This window comes from Haliaeetus leucocephalus, unplaced genomic scaffold (assembly GCF_000737465.1).
Source record: "Haliaeetus leucocephalus isolate CR32 unplaced genomic scaffold, Haliaeetus_leucocephalus-4.0 Scaffold932, whole genome shotgun sequence".
NCBI lineage: Eukaryota > Metazoa > Chordata > Aves > Accipitriformes > Accipitridae > Haliaeetus > Haliaeetus leucocephalus.
In genome coordinates, this window is record NW_010973368.1 from 4,023,851 (window position 1) to 4,039,862 (window position 16,012).

At 41.0% G+C, this 16,012-nt stretch overlaps 1 protein-coding gene across 1 annotated transcript in view; it reads left to right on the forward strand.

Moving 5' to 3' along the window:
* The window catches only part of TTLL5 (tubulin tyrosine ligase-like family, member 5), a 136,273-nt gene extending 120,760 nt beyond the window's left edge, over window positions 1–15,513 (forward strand). Inside the window, exons 32-33 of the mRNA XM_010583727.1 lie at window positions 5,105–5,190; window positions 14,962–15,513. Coding sequence (XP_010582029.1) covers window positions 5,105–5,190; window positions 14,962–15,002 — 127 coding nt within the window. The 3' untranslated portion in view covers window positions 15,003–15,513. The remainder of the gene's footprint in view (window positions 1–5,104; window positions 5,191–14,961) is intronic.
* The last annotated feature ends 499 nt before the right edge of the window (window positions 15,514–16,012 follow it).

Genomic DNA, 16,012 nt, shown 5'->3' on the forward strand with positions numbered 1-16,012 from the left:
AAGAAAAAGATGTCTTGCATGCTCCAGCCTGTTCTTTATAGTCCCTGGTTATTCTGTACAAAGTATTCTCGGACACTGTGTGTACTCTGCTTTCAAAAAACTCCAGTGGTAGAAACCCCACCATGTGCTATAGAAGACTATTTAAGAATCTAGACAACCTTATTATCAGAAAGTTTCTTCTGATGTGCAATATGAATTTTTCCTTTGTTTCATCCTGTTGTACCTTGTTCCTCCTTCCTGAACCACCCTGAACACTTTCCCTTGCAAATACTTTCCATCTTTTGAATATCCTTCTACTTCTTGGAGTTTCCTAATATTGCTTAGACTTGTTGAGGTTTTGTTAACCTCAGATAGTAGTTCTACCTGCCAAGTCCTTAACTGTCTTGAATTTACTGTATTTTCTTCAGTTTGTCAGATTACTTGCATTGTGGCACGCAGAACTGCACTTTTCTAGTGTGGGACTACCATATCCTTAGGTTATGACGTGACAAATATCCTTCTCCATAACATCTAATCTAATTTTGGCTTTTTGGCTGCTTCATTTCTCTATCAGGTCATTTTTTATTTGCTGCCCGCTCTTACACCCTAATACTTGTTGGCTGTTTTCCTGATCTCTTTCCTCAAAGAAGATCTCAGTGCTATATATTATTTCCACAAGACTCACTGAAACTAATCCCATTCTGTTGTTAAAGCTCTTGCGTTGTGCCTGGGTTTTTTTTGTTGTTGGGGGTTTTTTTTGTTGTTCTTTTTTTTCCCCATAAATTTCAGTAAGCCAGACCTTATTTCTCTGTCTGCTCTTGCACCACCTGCCTTTTAACATCTTAATAAAGATCATCTTCTTAAAGTTGTTTGTAGAATTTCTCCAGAGACTGGACTGTGAAGACAAACTGAGATCAACTCTGTCTCTTTGACCTATCTCTTCCTTGCATGTGTTATCAGTTCTCTCCCAGCCAGCACACGTGGCTTCCAGAAGAAGAAGAAAAGAATAAGAAGTGGAAAACTCAACTACAAACAGTCTGAGATGCTAAAGATGAACATTACTGACTAATTCAAAAACTATCCAGTAACTTGGGCACTTCCTTGGTTAAAACATAAAGGAAAAAAGTAATGGAACAGCCAGACAATTCAGTCTTGTCTTCTCAGTTCCTGGCCTCTCTTGTTTTCTCAGTCTCTCAACTTGTAAAAGGTGGTAGGTTGACTTTATAATGGATTATGTCCAAAGCAGACTCCTTGCTTAAGCTAACAGAATGGAAAGCTGGGGCCCATATTAAGGTGTGGAAAAAGACTAACTGGGAGAAATGATTTAATACGTAGCTCTACGCTGAAATGTAGCCCCATAAAATGGTCTCATGGGACTCCATAGTTTTGATTAAATGTGTTCATATCACAAGTAGAAAGATAGTTTTTGAACAGCTAACACAACAAGCTCTTCTTTCTTTCTAAGAGTCAGACTGGGTCCTTTCCACTGCTCATGTTGCCACTACTATTGGCAGGTCTGTGAACCATGAAGAGACCTGCTGATAGCAACATTTTGAGACAGAGGTCGCAGATACAGTAGTCGTAAGCTGTGGAATGAAACAGATGTCCCTGGAAGCAGCATTTGGTGTGTTGAGTCTTCACGTTGCAGATGACAGCATGCAAAGTAGAAAAATATATTAGCTCAAATGTCAGAACCCAGAGTGGACTGGTACAGGTGGTAGCTAGAAAATCCTTCTGCTTTTAGGAATGACTAACTCAAATTAAATGCAAATTTCTGCACTATCATTCCTATAGTAACTTCTCAAAAACCTGCTCTAACTATGACAGCATCAAGTAGAGCAAGGCCTTGGACAGCCTTTGAACAGAACTATCAGTCAAAGAAAAGATCTCAGAAAAATTCAGCTGTCAGTGTTAGATCACTGTATATAAAGAGACGAAATGCCAGGTAGAGAAAAGGAGCATATAGTTCAAGATGTTATTAGGGAGAGAACCCAAGAAGATCACCAAGTTTACCAGCAATAGACTGGAACATCACAAACTATTGGGGATGTTAATCAACATGGCATAATTTATTGTACTGAACCTCTCTGTAAATGTCATTCCCAACAACTCTATTCAGGAAGCTTTTCGAAACAAATATTCCCTTCAAGTCCCAACACCACAACACAAAATCTTTCTACCTTGTTCTTCTTTTGTATATTTGCTTTGCATGGTGCCAGCAGCAGAAGAGCCAAAGTTCTGCTCTATTGTAACTAGTACAGAAATAGGGTAGAGGTGATGCATTTCTCTCGGGTTCAGGAAATCCATCCCACGGCGGGGTGGAGTCCTGACTGCAATTGGATATGGCAGTAGCCAGCTGTTCTAGGACAGGCTGACCAAGCCTGGCAAATGTGCCAAAAGTAGAACAATGGCCATAGAGCGAGCCCTGTAAAACACTATGGTTCTGGTTTGTATCCGGCCTTGCCCATGTGTGCTTATTCACAGGCATGCATGAAATGTCTTAACTGAGCCAGGTACATCACACATACAAACTGAGTGTCCACTGGAAAGAGGACAGGCAGCAGGAGAGCAACCATTTAACTGTTACTGGAACCCCTTTCACTTTTTTGCTACTGCTGTACTGCGGCACGCTTGTTTTTTTAGCTCCTGAGCATCTGGGTTAATCAGGCTGCCTGACCCTTAGACATTTTTGGCAGCAAAAGCAGTGCATCTGAGACACATGCCTTGATTTAACACCCTGACACAGCTGGGCTTACTAGGCCTGTAGCTCTTAGCCCTTGGCTAGCCTCAGATCATACACACAGATACACATGCAGAGATACCCTGTCCAAGAGCAACAGAGGAACAAGCCTCCCTGGCTCTGGGTCTTCACATCTGTTGCTGTCCTCTTGTCAAATCTGGGCTTTTTGTGATGTGAATTTATTAGTGTCAGTTCTGTACCCCCTGGACTGTTAGATGTGTTCATAGCGTCCTAGGAATAGGTTGTTAAAACAAAGGTGTTCAAAATTTAGTCAAGAAAGTATTTCTTTGTCACCTGTGGAACAAGAGCATCTTCCAAATTTGCAGTCCAAGGCTGGGCAGTGTAGGGCTGGTTTAGTGCCTAAATGAAGGAAGTCAGTATCAGTTTCAAGGAGAGGTTAGCTGTATAAGAGATAGAAAAGGACAATGACAGATATTTAAGTGGAGGGGACAGAAGGGACTGTTTTTGTTAGTATTGAAGAAGAAGAAATTGAGAACATAACAATGGTTTGCATTGGAGAAGTGGAAGCAAAAACAACACAGACATTAAAAGCAGGAAACTGAGAAAGGCAGTAGGCTTTCAGCCAACCCAAGGAGGGAGAAAGTGGAAGGGGATTAACTCAGTTTAAGCAGTGAATATGTTCTGGCACTGGAGCTTCCATCAGGACAGCAGAGAGAACTTGAGAGGTGAGCTTAGTGGTGGTGGGAGATCAATGACCCAGAAGCAGATCTGAGGATGAGCTGTGTGGAGGTGACAGTTGAAACTGCAAGAATCAAGGTACGCTGTGGGTAGACAGAAAAGAAGAAGGGAAAGTCTGTAGAGAGAAGGAGATTCTCTAACATAAACCACACTTTAAAGTAGAAGTGTGACTGTTCCCTGTTTTGTTTTTTTGTTGTTGTATTTGCTGGCGTTCTTGATGACAGTTTCAACCACTAGTCTTGCATTCTACCTACAGAAGGGTGAGGTGAGCTGAATTTGGCTGTCCATTGTGCTGCATTAACAAAGTGGACAACCTAATTATGAGCATGGAATTTCTATGTAAGAAGCATAAAGATCCATCTGGATTCTCAGCTCCCAGAAGGACCATGCAGTATCAGCAGCAAAAGAAACCATAAGTACAGATCCAAAATTCTCTCCAAGAGACAATAAACATAGAAACAGGCACCTCATTTGACAATAGTATTTCAAATTATGGCTGACTGAAGTAAGAGGTTGTGTTTTGCAAATGTCATATCTTCATCCCTCTCCTTTCCTGTACAGACTCCAATTTATTTAACTAAAATCCAACTGAGATAAAATACAGGGGTCCCCCACTGGCCTTTTAGCTGCCAGGAACACCTGGATTACTGGCAACTTGCTGACTTTGAAATCTGAAAGCAAAAGGTTTCAGACAAAACCATAGAAACTGCACATGTGCCTGAGTGTGTTAGTCATCAGGGCATCACATGGGGATTGGAGATTACAGTGCTCTTCTGGGGAAGAGCTCACAGTAACTGTGTAACACTGCAGAGCTGAATGAGTGAAGGAGAAGGACTCTGGCAGAGAGACAGGAGTGTACATGCAGAAGTCTGGAGTGATCAGAATAGAGTTGGGCAGGAAGGAGGAAAGGCAAGGATGGATAAGGGAGGAGAGGACAAACCAGGAATAGATGAATCAGTTGTATAGATTTTAAGGACAGAATAGATCACTGCAGCTGTATAGCTTGACCTTGCCTTGTGAGCAGAACTATTTTTTATGTAGGAGGGCATGGTCTCAGTTTGGTAATGAATCTTTATAACAGTTAAAGGAAGTGCAGTTGTACTCCGCAGAATATAGTTTTGCTGTTACTCAAATGCTGAGATAAATGCAGGAGAATTTGCATAAACTATCTGCTTGAGGACTGGCACTGGATTACTGGAGATTAAATGCATCCTGTGGGTCTTTGCTTCCAAGACAAGTGAGAAATCTTGCCTAAATGAGACAAGATGCAAGGACTTAACTTTTGAATGCAGCATGTTTTTGCCAGTGTGTGCATTTCTGTTCTAAGGTTGCTTAATCATTTTACTTCAAATCACTGGAATAAGGTGACCACAGCTGAGTTGTGCTTTGGTGGTCCAAAATCATTCACTGTCTCCTTTATCCTCCAGAATCAGCTTCCAAGGCATGTGGGACAATTAAGTGTTTTAGGCACATCAAAGTCTTGCTGGTGGCTTGAGTCTGCTCTGCCTTTTTGGAGTCAGTAGCTGTCGCTGCCTTTTTCATACCATGTTCAGGCACAGCTTCATAGCTACAATCCCAGTGAGATTATATAAACTAGGAGAATTCTTTTTTTTTTTTTTGAGACTTTTATTATTCCTTGGTATATGTCGTCTTATCTCTGTCTAATTTGATGATTTTACCTGTTAGGGTGACATCCACTGAAAGGCAACTGAATGGATTCCAGAACAGCCTTCACAGTGCTGCATCCTGTGAGCCAGGGACAAATTCCACAGGTGAGTGCCAGTGCCAAAGACCAGGAAAGTGGGGGTGGGCATGCTGGGATGCTTTCATCTTTCTCAAGAACTGGCAGGGAAAAAACTTTCTCAGCAAGAAGAAGAAACACAGCTGCATGTAGTGGTTCCTAGGTAACAGTCTGGGTTCAGCTGTGCAGGGAATTTATTCCTCCTGGGATTAAAAAGACTAAACAGAAGGGAGCAAAGGCTAAGTTTCATAGAGTTGGAGAGGACGATCCCTAAAAATGTGGCTGGGAAAAAAAACTTGGCTAAAATGGCTCCTCTTTGCTTTAGGCTTTGGCTCAAAGATGCTCTGTTGTTTAAGCTTGGCCTGTAATAAAGGGCCAGGACATTCTTTACATTTTTCTTCAGTCTTGCAGAAAAGCCCCTTAGTTCAGAAAGACATAGTTGAGACTTGTGAATCAGCTGCATAGTGAAGTCAATCAGTAGAAGTGAAAGTTCCCAAAGGAAAATCACTGAGACTTATAGAATCAAATCTTCATCATTCCATAGTGGCTAATTAATTCAAACAGGTTTATCTGCCATTAAGGTCTTAGTAAATGAGGACCCAATCAATTTTTCATTGATGCAGACGTATTAGCAGGTAGAGCGTAGGCTTGATGAACCCATATTACCCACAGCCCACAGTAATTTGTGATGGTGCTATAATGGAATATATGTACAAATTATGGTCTAGAATGCTTTAAAAAATTATGTTTCTGACCTTTTGTTTTGCTGTGAAAACCCTGAAAACATTACTTGAGTATCACTAATGCAGTGATGTCTGTGTTTTCACAGGCTGAAAGAAAAGTTTGCATAGGGATGAACTACCCAATTCATCTCTTGGTTATGTAGCTCTGAAACTTAATGATGACATTTCCATTATTAATGTCAGTGATTTTATTGCTGATCCTCTAGCACAAACATTCAGCTAATGCACTTATTGTACAGTTCCAAACTGCCTCCCACGCTTTACCACCTGCCAAAAACTCCAGTTGTCCTACTAGAAATTTTATAGGGTGAATACCCGTAGTCAATAAAAAAGACCCTACAGCACATTGGAACGTGACAGTGTAGGAATGGAATATAGTGGGATTATCAAAATAAATAAAATTATGTCAACATTGTAGTATATGTATACTTGAGGCAAAAGTTCTGATCTACTATATAGTTCAAATTGAGTTTTTAGTCCAGTATATAAAGCAAGGTTACACATAAATTTACAGGTAAATGTAAAAATAGAGTTCTCAATATATTGACCGAACTGGTTTGCTGAGTGGACTTACATGAAGGTGTTTGTGTGCTGAATTCTGCCTTCTTTTTCACAGTTTTAAGAGCACTCTCACAGTTGCAACGCTGTGATTTTAACCTCTGCAAGAGATCCTCTCCATCTCCTCTGGGTACTGCTGTTGTTACATGTGTCTGTGATAACTGTAGATAGCATTTTTCCATCCTTCCCTGTTTCTGTCAGTATTTATGCAGAGCATGCATGAGGGTTGTTGATAATATTAATGATGGAAGGCAACAGCCAGAGCTGCAGGAAGAATATAGGCTAGATAACAGCTACAGAGTTTAGGGTAGTCACTGTCTCCAGGAGTACTTGTAATCCGGTGAGAACTGAGAACTTCAGCTCATGTTTCTTTCTGTAAGACTAGGCTAGCTACTCTGTACTAAAGTTATCCACTCTGAAGGTGAAACAAAGGGTTTAGCCTGCCATTTAGCTAAGAATGTGAAGGCTTAGATAGAACTCTGGTTTGGCTAGGGGTAGGCTAGCAGAACCATGGTGGGTGTGTCACTCAAAGCTTCCTTGTCGCTAGAAGAGGCATATAGTGCCAAGAACAGTGCTAAGTATTGTGGTGATTGAACTAACTAGAGCAAAATGTTTGTTCTTGGAAACTGGGGAATGATATTTTCTTCAGCTTTGCACCAAGCCACTGGTATGCATCAGAGGCTGCTGTGCCCAGTCTGTGTGTCTCAGAAACTACTCTGGTCCTTCCTGCAGGAACAGCTGTTTTTCTTCTTTGCTCTCCCCATTGATTGCTTACACTAGGGCCCTGATTTCCCTCATCAGCAGCTTATTTGGGGTTACTGTTTCACATATATTTAGTATCCTAGATACCAGCTAGAGGGTTGGAGATACAAGTAATAAAGCAGATTACAGAATAAACTGCAAGCATTTAAAGATAGAAGGCTGTGAAAAGTTGTGGAGTTAAAAGAGGAACCAGGCAGAACCTCTGTATAAATACACAGAGAAATGTTCAAACATGTCTGAGAAGCTTGAATAGGCCTTCTCCTCTAACAGCCTATCTGAGGGATAGCTATGGGGCTCTGCAGAAATGAAGCATAAAGGTGTCACAAATGATCTAACTAGAAGTAAGTATAATGCTCAAAGGAACAGAGAGTCAGGCAGTATGGAAACTTTTAACTAGATTGTCCAGAAAATAGTTTACTGGTGGTTAGTACTGCAGCTGTAGAATACCAGTTGTAGATACTGTTGTGTGGTGGGCTCAAGCTCTTGAGGACAGATCCCTTGAGACAAAATAAAAGGGAGAATAGGAGTCGGCATTTCTGCAAAGCAACTCAGGATTCTGAAACAAGTCATCACTACAATGAAAGTGTGGCAGCCTCTCATCCCTATGGCCTCATCCTCATTTCATGGAGAAGCAGAAGTTGTGTGTGAGCTGTGCACCACTGGCATGATGAGAGGGAAGGCAGAGATTGTCATGAGTATCTACAGACAGGAAGCTAAATCTGCAAGCTATCATCTGGGGGTTATTTGTAGTGTCTGAAAAGACAGTTTCCTATCAAAGTTCCTGAAAGTTTAACAAGATTTATGCTATCAAAGAAATACTAAGCATTACTACCTCTAGGGAACATTCAAAATGCTTCTGACCTGATTTTTCACTGAAATTGAACACCCAGCTGCTAGTGGGTTGTCAGTCATTCTGAAAATACAGCCATTATCACATTGCTTTTTTTATTCTGTGTTACTTTGAGAGTTCCTCAGCATTACACTGATTGTTTCCTGCTTCATGGAATTTAGCAATTCAATTAGTGTTAGTGAAATAGGGTGATGGTTAACTAAGAAATCAGTTCTGTTTTCCAAGTCTTCTTCGCAATACAGCTCGCTGAGTAACAGCTAAGCTAAGTAGTATAGCGGGTTGTTCAGTTCCAGGTTGTCTTGATGAGGCTGTGTTTGATATGGTGAAGTCAGATGATAAAGGAAGGAACCTACAGCCTGGTCGTTTTTTTTACTGTATATGTTAACAATGTAAGGTGTATGGAGACATCTTGCCATATTTTGCTGGTTTATTTTCTGTTCTTCTCTAGTGGCATTAGGTGAATAGTACATGAATTCTTTTTCTCAAGAAAGTGAAGTTCTAGGTAAAAAAGGTGTCATTTTTCCACCAGAATTTAGCTTTTGACAACTGGCAAGAAACATCAATGAAGTTCTATACGTGGAAGACCTCATAGTGAGAAATTTATTATTTTTATTTTTCTTCCTTTTTGATAAATGCTAATACAAGCAGGTTTTAGGGAGAATAGAGAACGAAGGGGGCACTTTATGAAAACATAACAGCATAGTCGCAGGCAGCTTCTCTGTTCCTGAGCTGGACTCTTGTCTGCAAGAGCCTGAAGACAGGAACAATCTGAAAGTATAGTTAACCCCTCAGTGCAGTTGTGGAGTGGATGCACAAGTTGATGATGCCAGCCAATTTTATTTGGTTTGGTTTGATTTGTAAAGGTAACAGCAGCTATGAGTGAAATCTGTCTTCTGTCTTTGTGCCGCTTCTTTTGCTTGCTGCAAACTTCTTGAGAGTTTGTGATTTTTTTTTATTTTAAAAGCTTCAGAATACAGAATGCCACTGGGGTTCTGTTTTTCTATGACAAAAATATAATGTGCTAATAACCTATATAATTACAAACAAATATGAATTATGATTAAACTGGGCAAGACTGATGCTTGGCTCCAGGCTTGACAGGACTTTCACCTTTTCATACTCAGACTGATTAACAGTGATGCAGTTTTATTGTGCTAATGTTTATATAACTGCTCTCCACATGGCTTTTCCACTATGTGTTCTGGGAGAAGAAAAAAGCATTAGAGTTTCTGATTAGATGAGGTAAAAGTTAGTAACATGCTATCGGAGTTTGACAGCAGTGAAGACTGCTAATTCATGCAAAGTCTCAGATCTCTACCTAGTCTGGTTTAAAGCATGAGTCCAAAACCAATTTCTTTGTATTCTATCTCTCTTGAGAATACTTCATAAAGAAGGTGAATGTCAAAACTCCTCTGAAGCTAGGGAGGAAACTTCTTGAGCTAGGTAGTAGAGACTTGATTTTATTCCCTGTGATTCCCAGGTCTGTATCTGAGCTTAGTTGCAGGATGATGCACAGTTGTCTGTTTACTTTGGCCATTCACCTGGCCTCCCTGTCTGCATGAATGCCAAGTCCTGAAGGTTTGCACCTCTTTGAAATAAAGTGTATCATCATCTGTAAGGGCTTAAAACTGGATCCTGAACTGCCAAGAGACTAGCTGAAGAATATGGGGATTAATAAACTGGTTTGGATCTAATCCACGTAGAAGGCAGGCTGCTGTTCTTAGTTTTCTAGTGATTTCCTTCTTTAGGCTAAGGTGGAGAGCAGTGTCTGAACACCATCCAAATAAAATGAATGTGCAAGCAGTGTGGTCCAGTATAGACCAATGAATGGGGCCTGCTTGCAAACTAGTGATAGTAAGGAGCACTCTTTTGCGCTTACTCTTCTCTGCATCTAGCACGCTCCAGTTTTTTTTCATTTTACAGGAAATCTACAGGTGGAATGTGTATTTCTAAAGTTTTTTATATCCAAGGTTATTGTATGGTCCTTCATAAGAAGTTCATGTATGTCTTGTTACCAGAGACCTGAAATTAAGAGTTAACGTTGGAGGCGCTAAGTTGTGACTGGCCGTTGTCTACCCACTGCTTGAATTAACATTATTCCAGAAATGCAGCTTCTTTTATATAAGTTTAAGGAAAGAAGAGGTTCTTTTAGCAGGTATGCAAAAGTACAAGCTTCAAAATTGTCCTGCACCAGCAAAAGGGAAAAAAAAAAGGCAAGTAAACCCAACAGGCATTTAAACAAGATGCATACAATCACTTTGTATTGTTTGCCAGATCTAAACAAAAAAAATACCTGGGATTGGGAGATTCTTTTATCAGCCAGTGTCTTAAAGGGTGGGGATGGGATGTGATGGGATGGGATATGTACTGTTGCCACTGTGCATGGCCTGTGTCAGACTCCCAGCCATTTGCTACAGTAGGGTGGAATTCTCAGCTGCCCGGCTTCATCCAGGCTTCCCCAGCTTCTGCCAGGCTCCCCTGCAGCCTTGGAAGGCAGTAGATTGTTGAACACCAATGTATTTATTTTTGTGTTGTTACCACATTCCCAAGAGGAACCTTGGCTATGATTTCAGCTGGTCTCACCACACTGTCCAAATCCTTCATCAGGAGCAGCTGGGAAAAGAAATCACTCGGGTTTCTGCACAGCACATTGCTGGTACGCCTCCTCCCTCCCACTAATCCTGTTAATTCCAGTCTTCATTTGCCACCCTCCTGGTTCTCTCTTGTTGCTGTGACTGACTGCACAAGTGGTCTTGACTTTGAAAGGTGACCTTCAAATGGGCACCTCAAGTAACCTCTACCTCAGACTGCTTTGGCTACTCAGGCTCAAGATATAACACAAAGGAGCAACTTTTGATGTCACCTCATTACTTATCCTAGTCCAGGAATGGAGCAATGATGAGCTCTTCCACATAAATCCTTCCAGAGCCACCTGTCTGCTGAGAAGCTCTGGGTGGGTCACTGAAAGGGAACAGCAGTGTGATATCCAGCACCTTGCATCAAACTTTTCTAGTGCAGCCTCTCACCCTGCATACAGCCTTTGTCAACAGCAGTAATAACATTCTGTCAGCATCTCTCTCTGTAGTGCTGTCTCTGTGCAGGGAAAGGATTATTGAGAAATGGAATCAGTCCATTTTATCGTATTTTGGAAAGCAGTGGAGCTTGAGGTGAATCCTGCTATTGTGCCTCCCTTTTTTGGGAGGGCAAAGAATCAGTTACAATGGAAGATATTTGGTTTCACATTTGTTCTTAGAATTGTCTTCCTAAAGCTATTGTTTTTTCATGCATCACAAAAACATCTTGGATCTTCTCTCTCTCCCCTGCTGACTTCCACAGTTTCATAAAGAGGGCAAACAGGAAGGGGGAAAAGATAATTTCTCTCCCTGTTATAGTTTTTGCATCTGTCCCAGGTCAGATAATGACAGACAAGCCTGTAGTACCAGATGGACCAGAAGGGAAAGAAGGGTAGAGAAAGACCTTCTCATCACTCTGTTTCTTGGTACTCTTTGAAGGAGCATGGAACCATTACCTTATGACTAGCAATGAGCAAATATTGATATCTCTAATGAATACCTTTAAAATAGATACAAATTATCAACATGGCATGACTATGTTCCAGTTTATCCAGTTACTAAGTCTCATTAAATCCCAGCAGAGTGTAAAGCTCTGCCAAAAGCAGCATTCCAGGCCCTTCTCAGGTGATGTTAAGGAGATAATGTCCAACTCAGTCATCGCTTCTCAGCTAGAGCTGAGGGTCAGTGTTCACTTCTAATGATCAGAAATTACATTTATTCCTTAACTTGTAAGAGCAGCCTGCCTCTCACACCTTTAGTTAACCTTTTGCCTTTTTTTTTTTTGTGAAAGGAAGGAACTTTTTCCTGTTGCTACTGGTCTTATGCCACTGAAAGGACATTCTAAGTCTCAGGACCACTCAGAAAGCAGGAGAAAAAAGAAAGGATAGTCTCTAGGAATTGGCTTCCCTGTTTAAGAACTAGAACCCAGCTTGAATTTTAGGAGCCTTCACTTCTGACAGACTCAAAGAAAACTCCAAAGCAGGATAAGTAATGACTTCAGGCAGTTGGCATTTTTGCCTGACTGAAGGCTGAGCATTGCTTGTTCTCAGTAGTTAGGTGATGGCGAACTGCCTGTATTTCCTTGCTGTGTTGGAAATGTCATTCAAGATCAGGTGTGCAAAGACTGGGGAGAGGTTATATAATATCTTGGCTACTTCTATCTCACATCTGGCCCTTTGGCTTTAAGCTACCTATAGAGAGGATGACTTTGCCCATCCAAATTGGATTTTGTTTTAATCTGGCATTATTTTATTGAGACTAAAAATAGAAGCCAAAATGTGTGTGAATAGAGTAAAAGGAGTGTCTGAAGTTATGAAATGAAATGTGGGGAAGAGCCAGAGAAGAGAGAGCCACAACAAACCAGGGAGTAGGGAGCTGAATAAGAGAAATCAGAATGAAGGCTCTAGTACAGAAGGGCATTAGCAGTCAGGGTGAGGAGCCCACCTGGTGTCTTCTCTGTAACATGGGGAGAAGGAGGGCTCATGCTGGCTTCCACTACAATTTCTCTACTTGTTAATGAGGCTGCTCATTGCTCTTTTCATGCAGGGAGACTTCACTTGAATACAGTTGTGCATACTGTTTGTGTCATGCCCCCCTCCAAGTAAATTTTCATGACTTGGACCTGCTGCTTTCCCTTGCCTGCCCAGTCCAGCAAGCCAACTTGAAATTGTGCCCAAAAGATGGGGGAGGGAAGGCTGTCCTTCTGTTGTCAGCTGTCCTGGCTTGCTAGTGTCAGTCACCCATGGATATAAATAAACCATATCTATTTATTGCCTTTCTTAGTTGCACTATATATTATCAAGAGAATGCTGGGCATCACTGTAGGATTAGAAATTCCCTCTGCTCTGGGATAAAAAAATCTGAATTTCTAGGATTATCAGAGCTTTTCAGGGAGAAAGGAAGTTCCTGTTTTCAACACTAGATTGAGGAAGCTTCAACATGCTTCTTAGTTCTGCCAGAGACTTGCTGTGGGTATGATGAAACAGCCCAAACTAGCTCTAAAAAATGTTAGCATGGGTCCCTGACCTGGTACTGTCATCTAGCCTAGTGCTCTGCTCTGTCTCATTCCTGCAGCTTAGAAGCAGAGTAGATAAGGTGCTGGTGTCTGATCAAGGGTGTGTACATCTGTGTTGGGAAAGTCTATATGGCACTGAATTTTAGTGTGCAGGTATCCTGTAAATGACTTTACACAACTCCTGTGATTTCCTTGTGACTCAGAATCATACCCATAAAATTGAGGTAATCCTTTTCTTCTCCCTATGTAACTGTTCTAAGTACAAAAGTGTTAAAGTTTTTGAGGTGCAGTCATGGATGACATAATAGTATGTAAACATGTGGACAGACATACAGGCAGATACTTTAACACCTCCTGGTAGGCAGACAATAAAGGAGATTCATTCTGTTGTATGTGGTGATTCACTGCAGTGACTCTCATCACTAGGGACAATCAACCCTTAATGTTGGCTGCTGTCAGGAATGAGGTTTTTTTCTGTCCCCCCTACTCAACCAGAAGGAGGTGGAATGCTCACCAGTAGCTTTGAAATGATAAAACTTCATAGAATTATATACATTAATATTTATTAAATTATTGAATTGGCCATCAGCTGCACTCATGGTAGGAACCTATGTATTTACTTGTAGACATAGGAATGCCCCTCTCTGTGTTCAGTTCTCAAGGCAGCCATACAAGAGGAGCTCACACAAAGTGATTTTCATTCAGTTTGTAAGAAAAGACAAACTGTACTGTGCATTTCTGTAGGAAAAGGAAGGCTGAAAGGTCTCTTCAAAACAGGAAGATGAGGTTGAAGTTGGCTGCCTCTCTCATGTGCCTTTGTTTTCCTTAATTTCAGCACATTGCCAAGGGATGGTATTCTGGACTGGTATCCTATCTTAATACACATTGTTGACAGTTTGGTTCCTAATTCAGGTTCCAAACTTTCTGTGCAGTGACATAGCTGACAATCCTGCTTTCTAAACAACCTTCCAGATCCTCTGTGCTGTGTGACATTTGGCTCTATGCTGGGCTTTCAAGGAGAGCATATTTTTTAAAATATAGCAATATTTTTAATAAACAGCTCTCAACAACTGTCACTCACATTTAGGAGCAAGCTGATGTGCTAAATACACAGGACAAGCTTTACCTACTACCTTAGCTGTAAAATGCAAACTGACCAAAATAAACTTGGTACATTTCTAAGTGTTTTGGATTTTTCTTTTTAAAGGACTGTCTGAGGATTTTTAAGTAAAAGAAGTGAAGATGACATTGACTTTTTCCCATAACATGTCTAAGTAGGAAAATGTTGCAGTATGTAGAATTAAAATCATATCTTTGTAATAAGGAAACAAAATTTTTCTTCCCATTATCCCCATTTTGTTTCTTTTAAAGATCAAACTTTTCACACCCCCATCTCGCCTGCACCAAGGTCCTCAGCATCTTTTGGAGTGGGGAAGTAGCCTCCCATGCAAGTGAATGAGTAAAAGACACAAAGAAAGAGACAAAGCATACTGATATCGGACAAGGATTTAGAGCTACTGGAGGAGCATGTAAAGAGAGGAGTCAGATGACTCAGAGGTGAAGAGTGAAGAAGGTATTCTGGGGCTTGAGAGGAATACCAGGACTACTTTTTCACACAGTAGCTTATTAAGTTAGGTTTTGTCATACTGATCTGTGATCTCATCTGTTACTGTAGAGAGAGGGTGTGTGATAGAGAGATCCAGATTTCTCGTGATGGCTGAGATTTGCAGAGCAGTGCAGCAGTTTTTCCCACAAAAGTCTGCTGTGATTACTCAAAATCTTTGCTTTGTGTTTTTTCCAGCCTCTGCTCGCAGAGAAGGACCGACACTGAACACCAGGTGAGGAATCCAGGGTGTTGCTTCAGGTATAGGACAAAGGAAAAAGCAGCAGTGACTTTGTACCACCACACTCCCATAACACCCAGGAAAGAGTGAAGAGGAGGCCCTGGTTAGAGGACAACCCACTGAGGAGAGTATATGAACATCTGTGGAAGCTGGTGATACACCTGCAAGCTGAGGTGAATGATTGCCTCTGAGAGCTTCTGCTGCTGAGTCTTGGGGTCCCTTCCTCCCACCTCTTCCTGATCACTAACTGTGAGATCTTTCTAGAAGACGCAGGTCCTCCAGCTGTCTGTATTGTTCCTAAGGTCCAAATTTGAACATAAAGTCTCATTTGCCTAGCCATTTCAGTCTGTCCCAGTCTAGTAACAGCTAAGATTTTCTGCTGTCATTACATGGCAACGATCACAGAGAAAAATATTGGAACATATGACTGGAGACATTCGTGTTGGTTGCCATCTTGAATTTTGGCACAGAGCCATAGAAATTATTGGTCTGAATAAAGTAATTTAATTTGGTTTTTTTGGTTATAATTTCAGTTATGAATTCACACCCCCAAAATATTTGCTGTCATTGTATTGGACAGGATTTAAAATCCATCTTTATGTTTTACTGTTGGATGCTTATGTTCTGTGTGGCTTATTTTTGTATTTTGATTTCTGTTTGTTTAGGCTTTATAAACTTTTTGTCTGATGTTTTCAGACTGAAGCTTGAACCCTAGGGCCCAGGTGGCTCCTATCAGTTGCAATAGTGGCTTGATGAAGCACTCCAGTTAAAATTTGCCTACTGCTATGAAAATTAATTTGCTTGTGTTAGAAAACAACATCAGCATCTGGAAAATGTATTGGAGAGAAGATCCACACATCCTTAAAATGAACAGGAAGCAGCTTTAGCTCTGGCTCTTTGTTGGTGCCAGGTTAAAGGAAAACTCAGTATTTTGCAACTTCTGCCTTGTAAAACAGCAAATGTTATGATTGTAATTCTCAAATGGTACAAAATCTCCTGTTGTCTGTA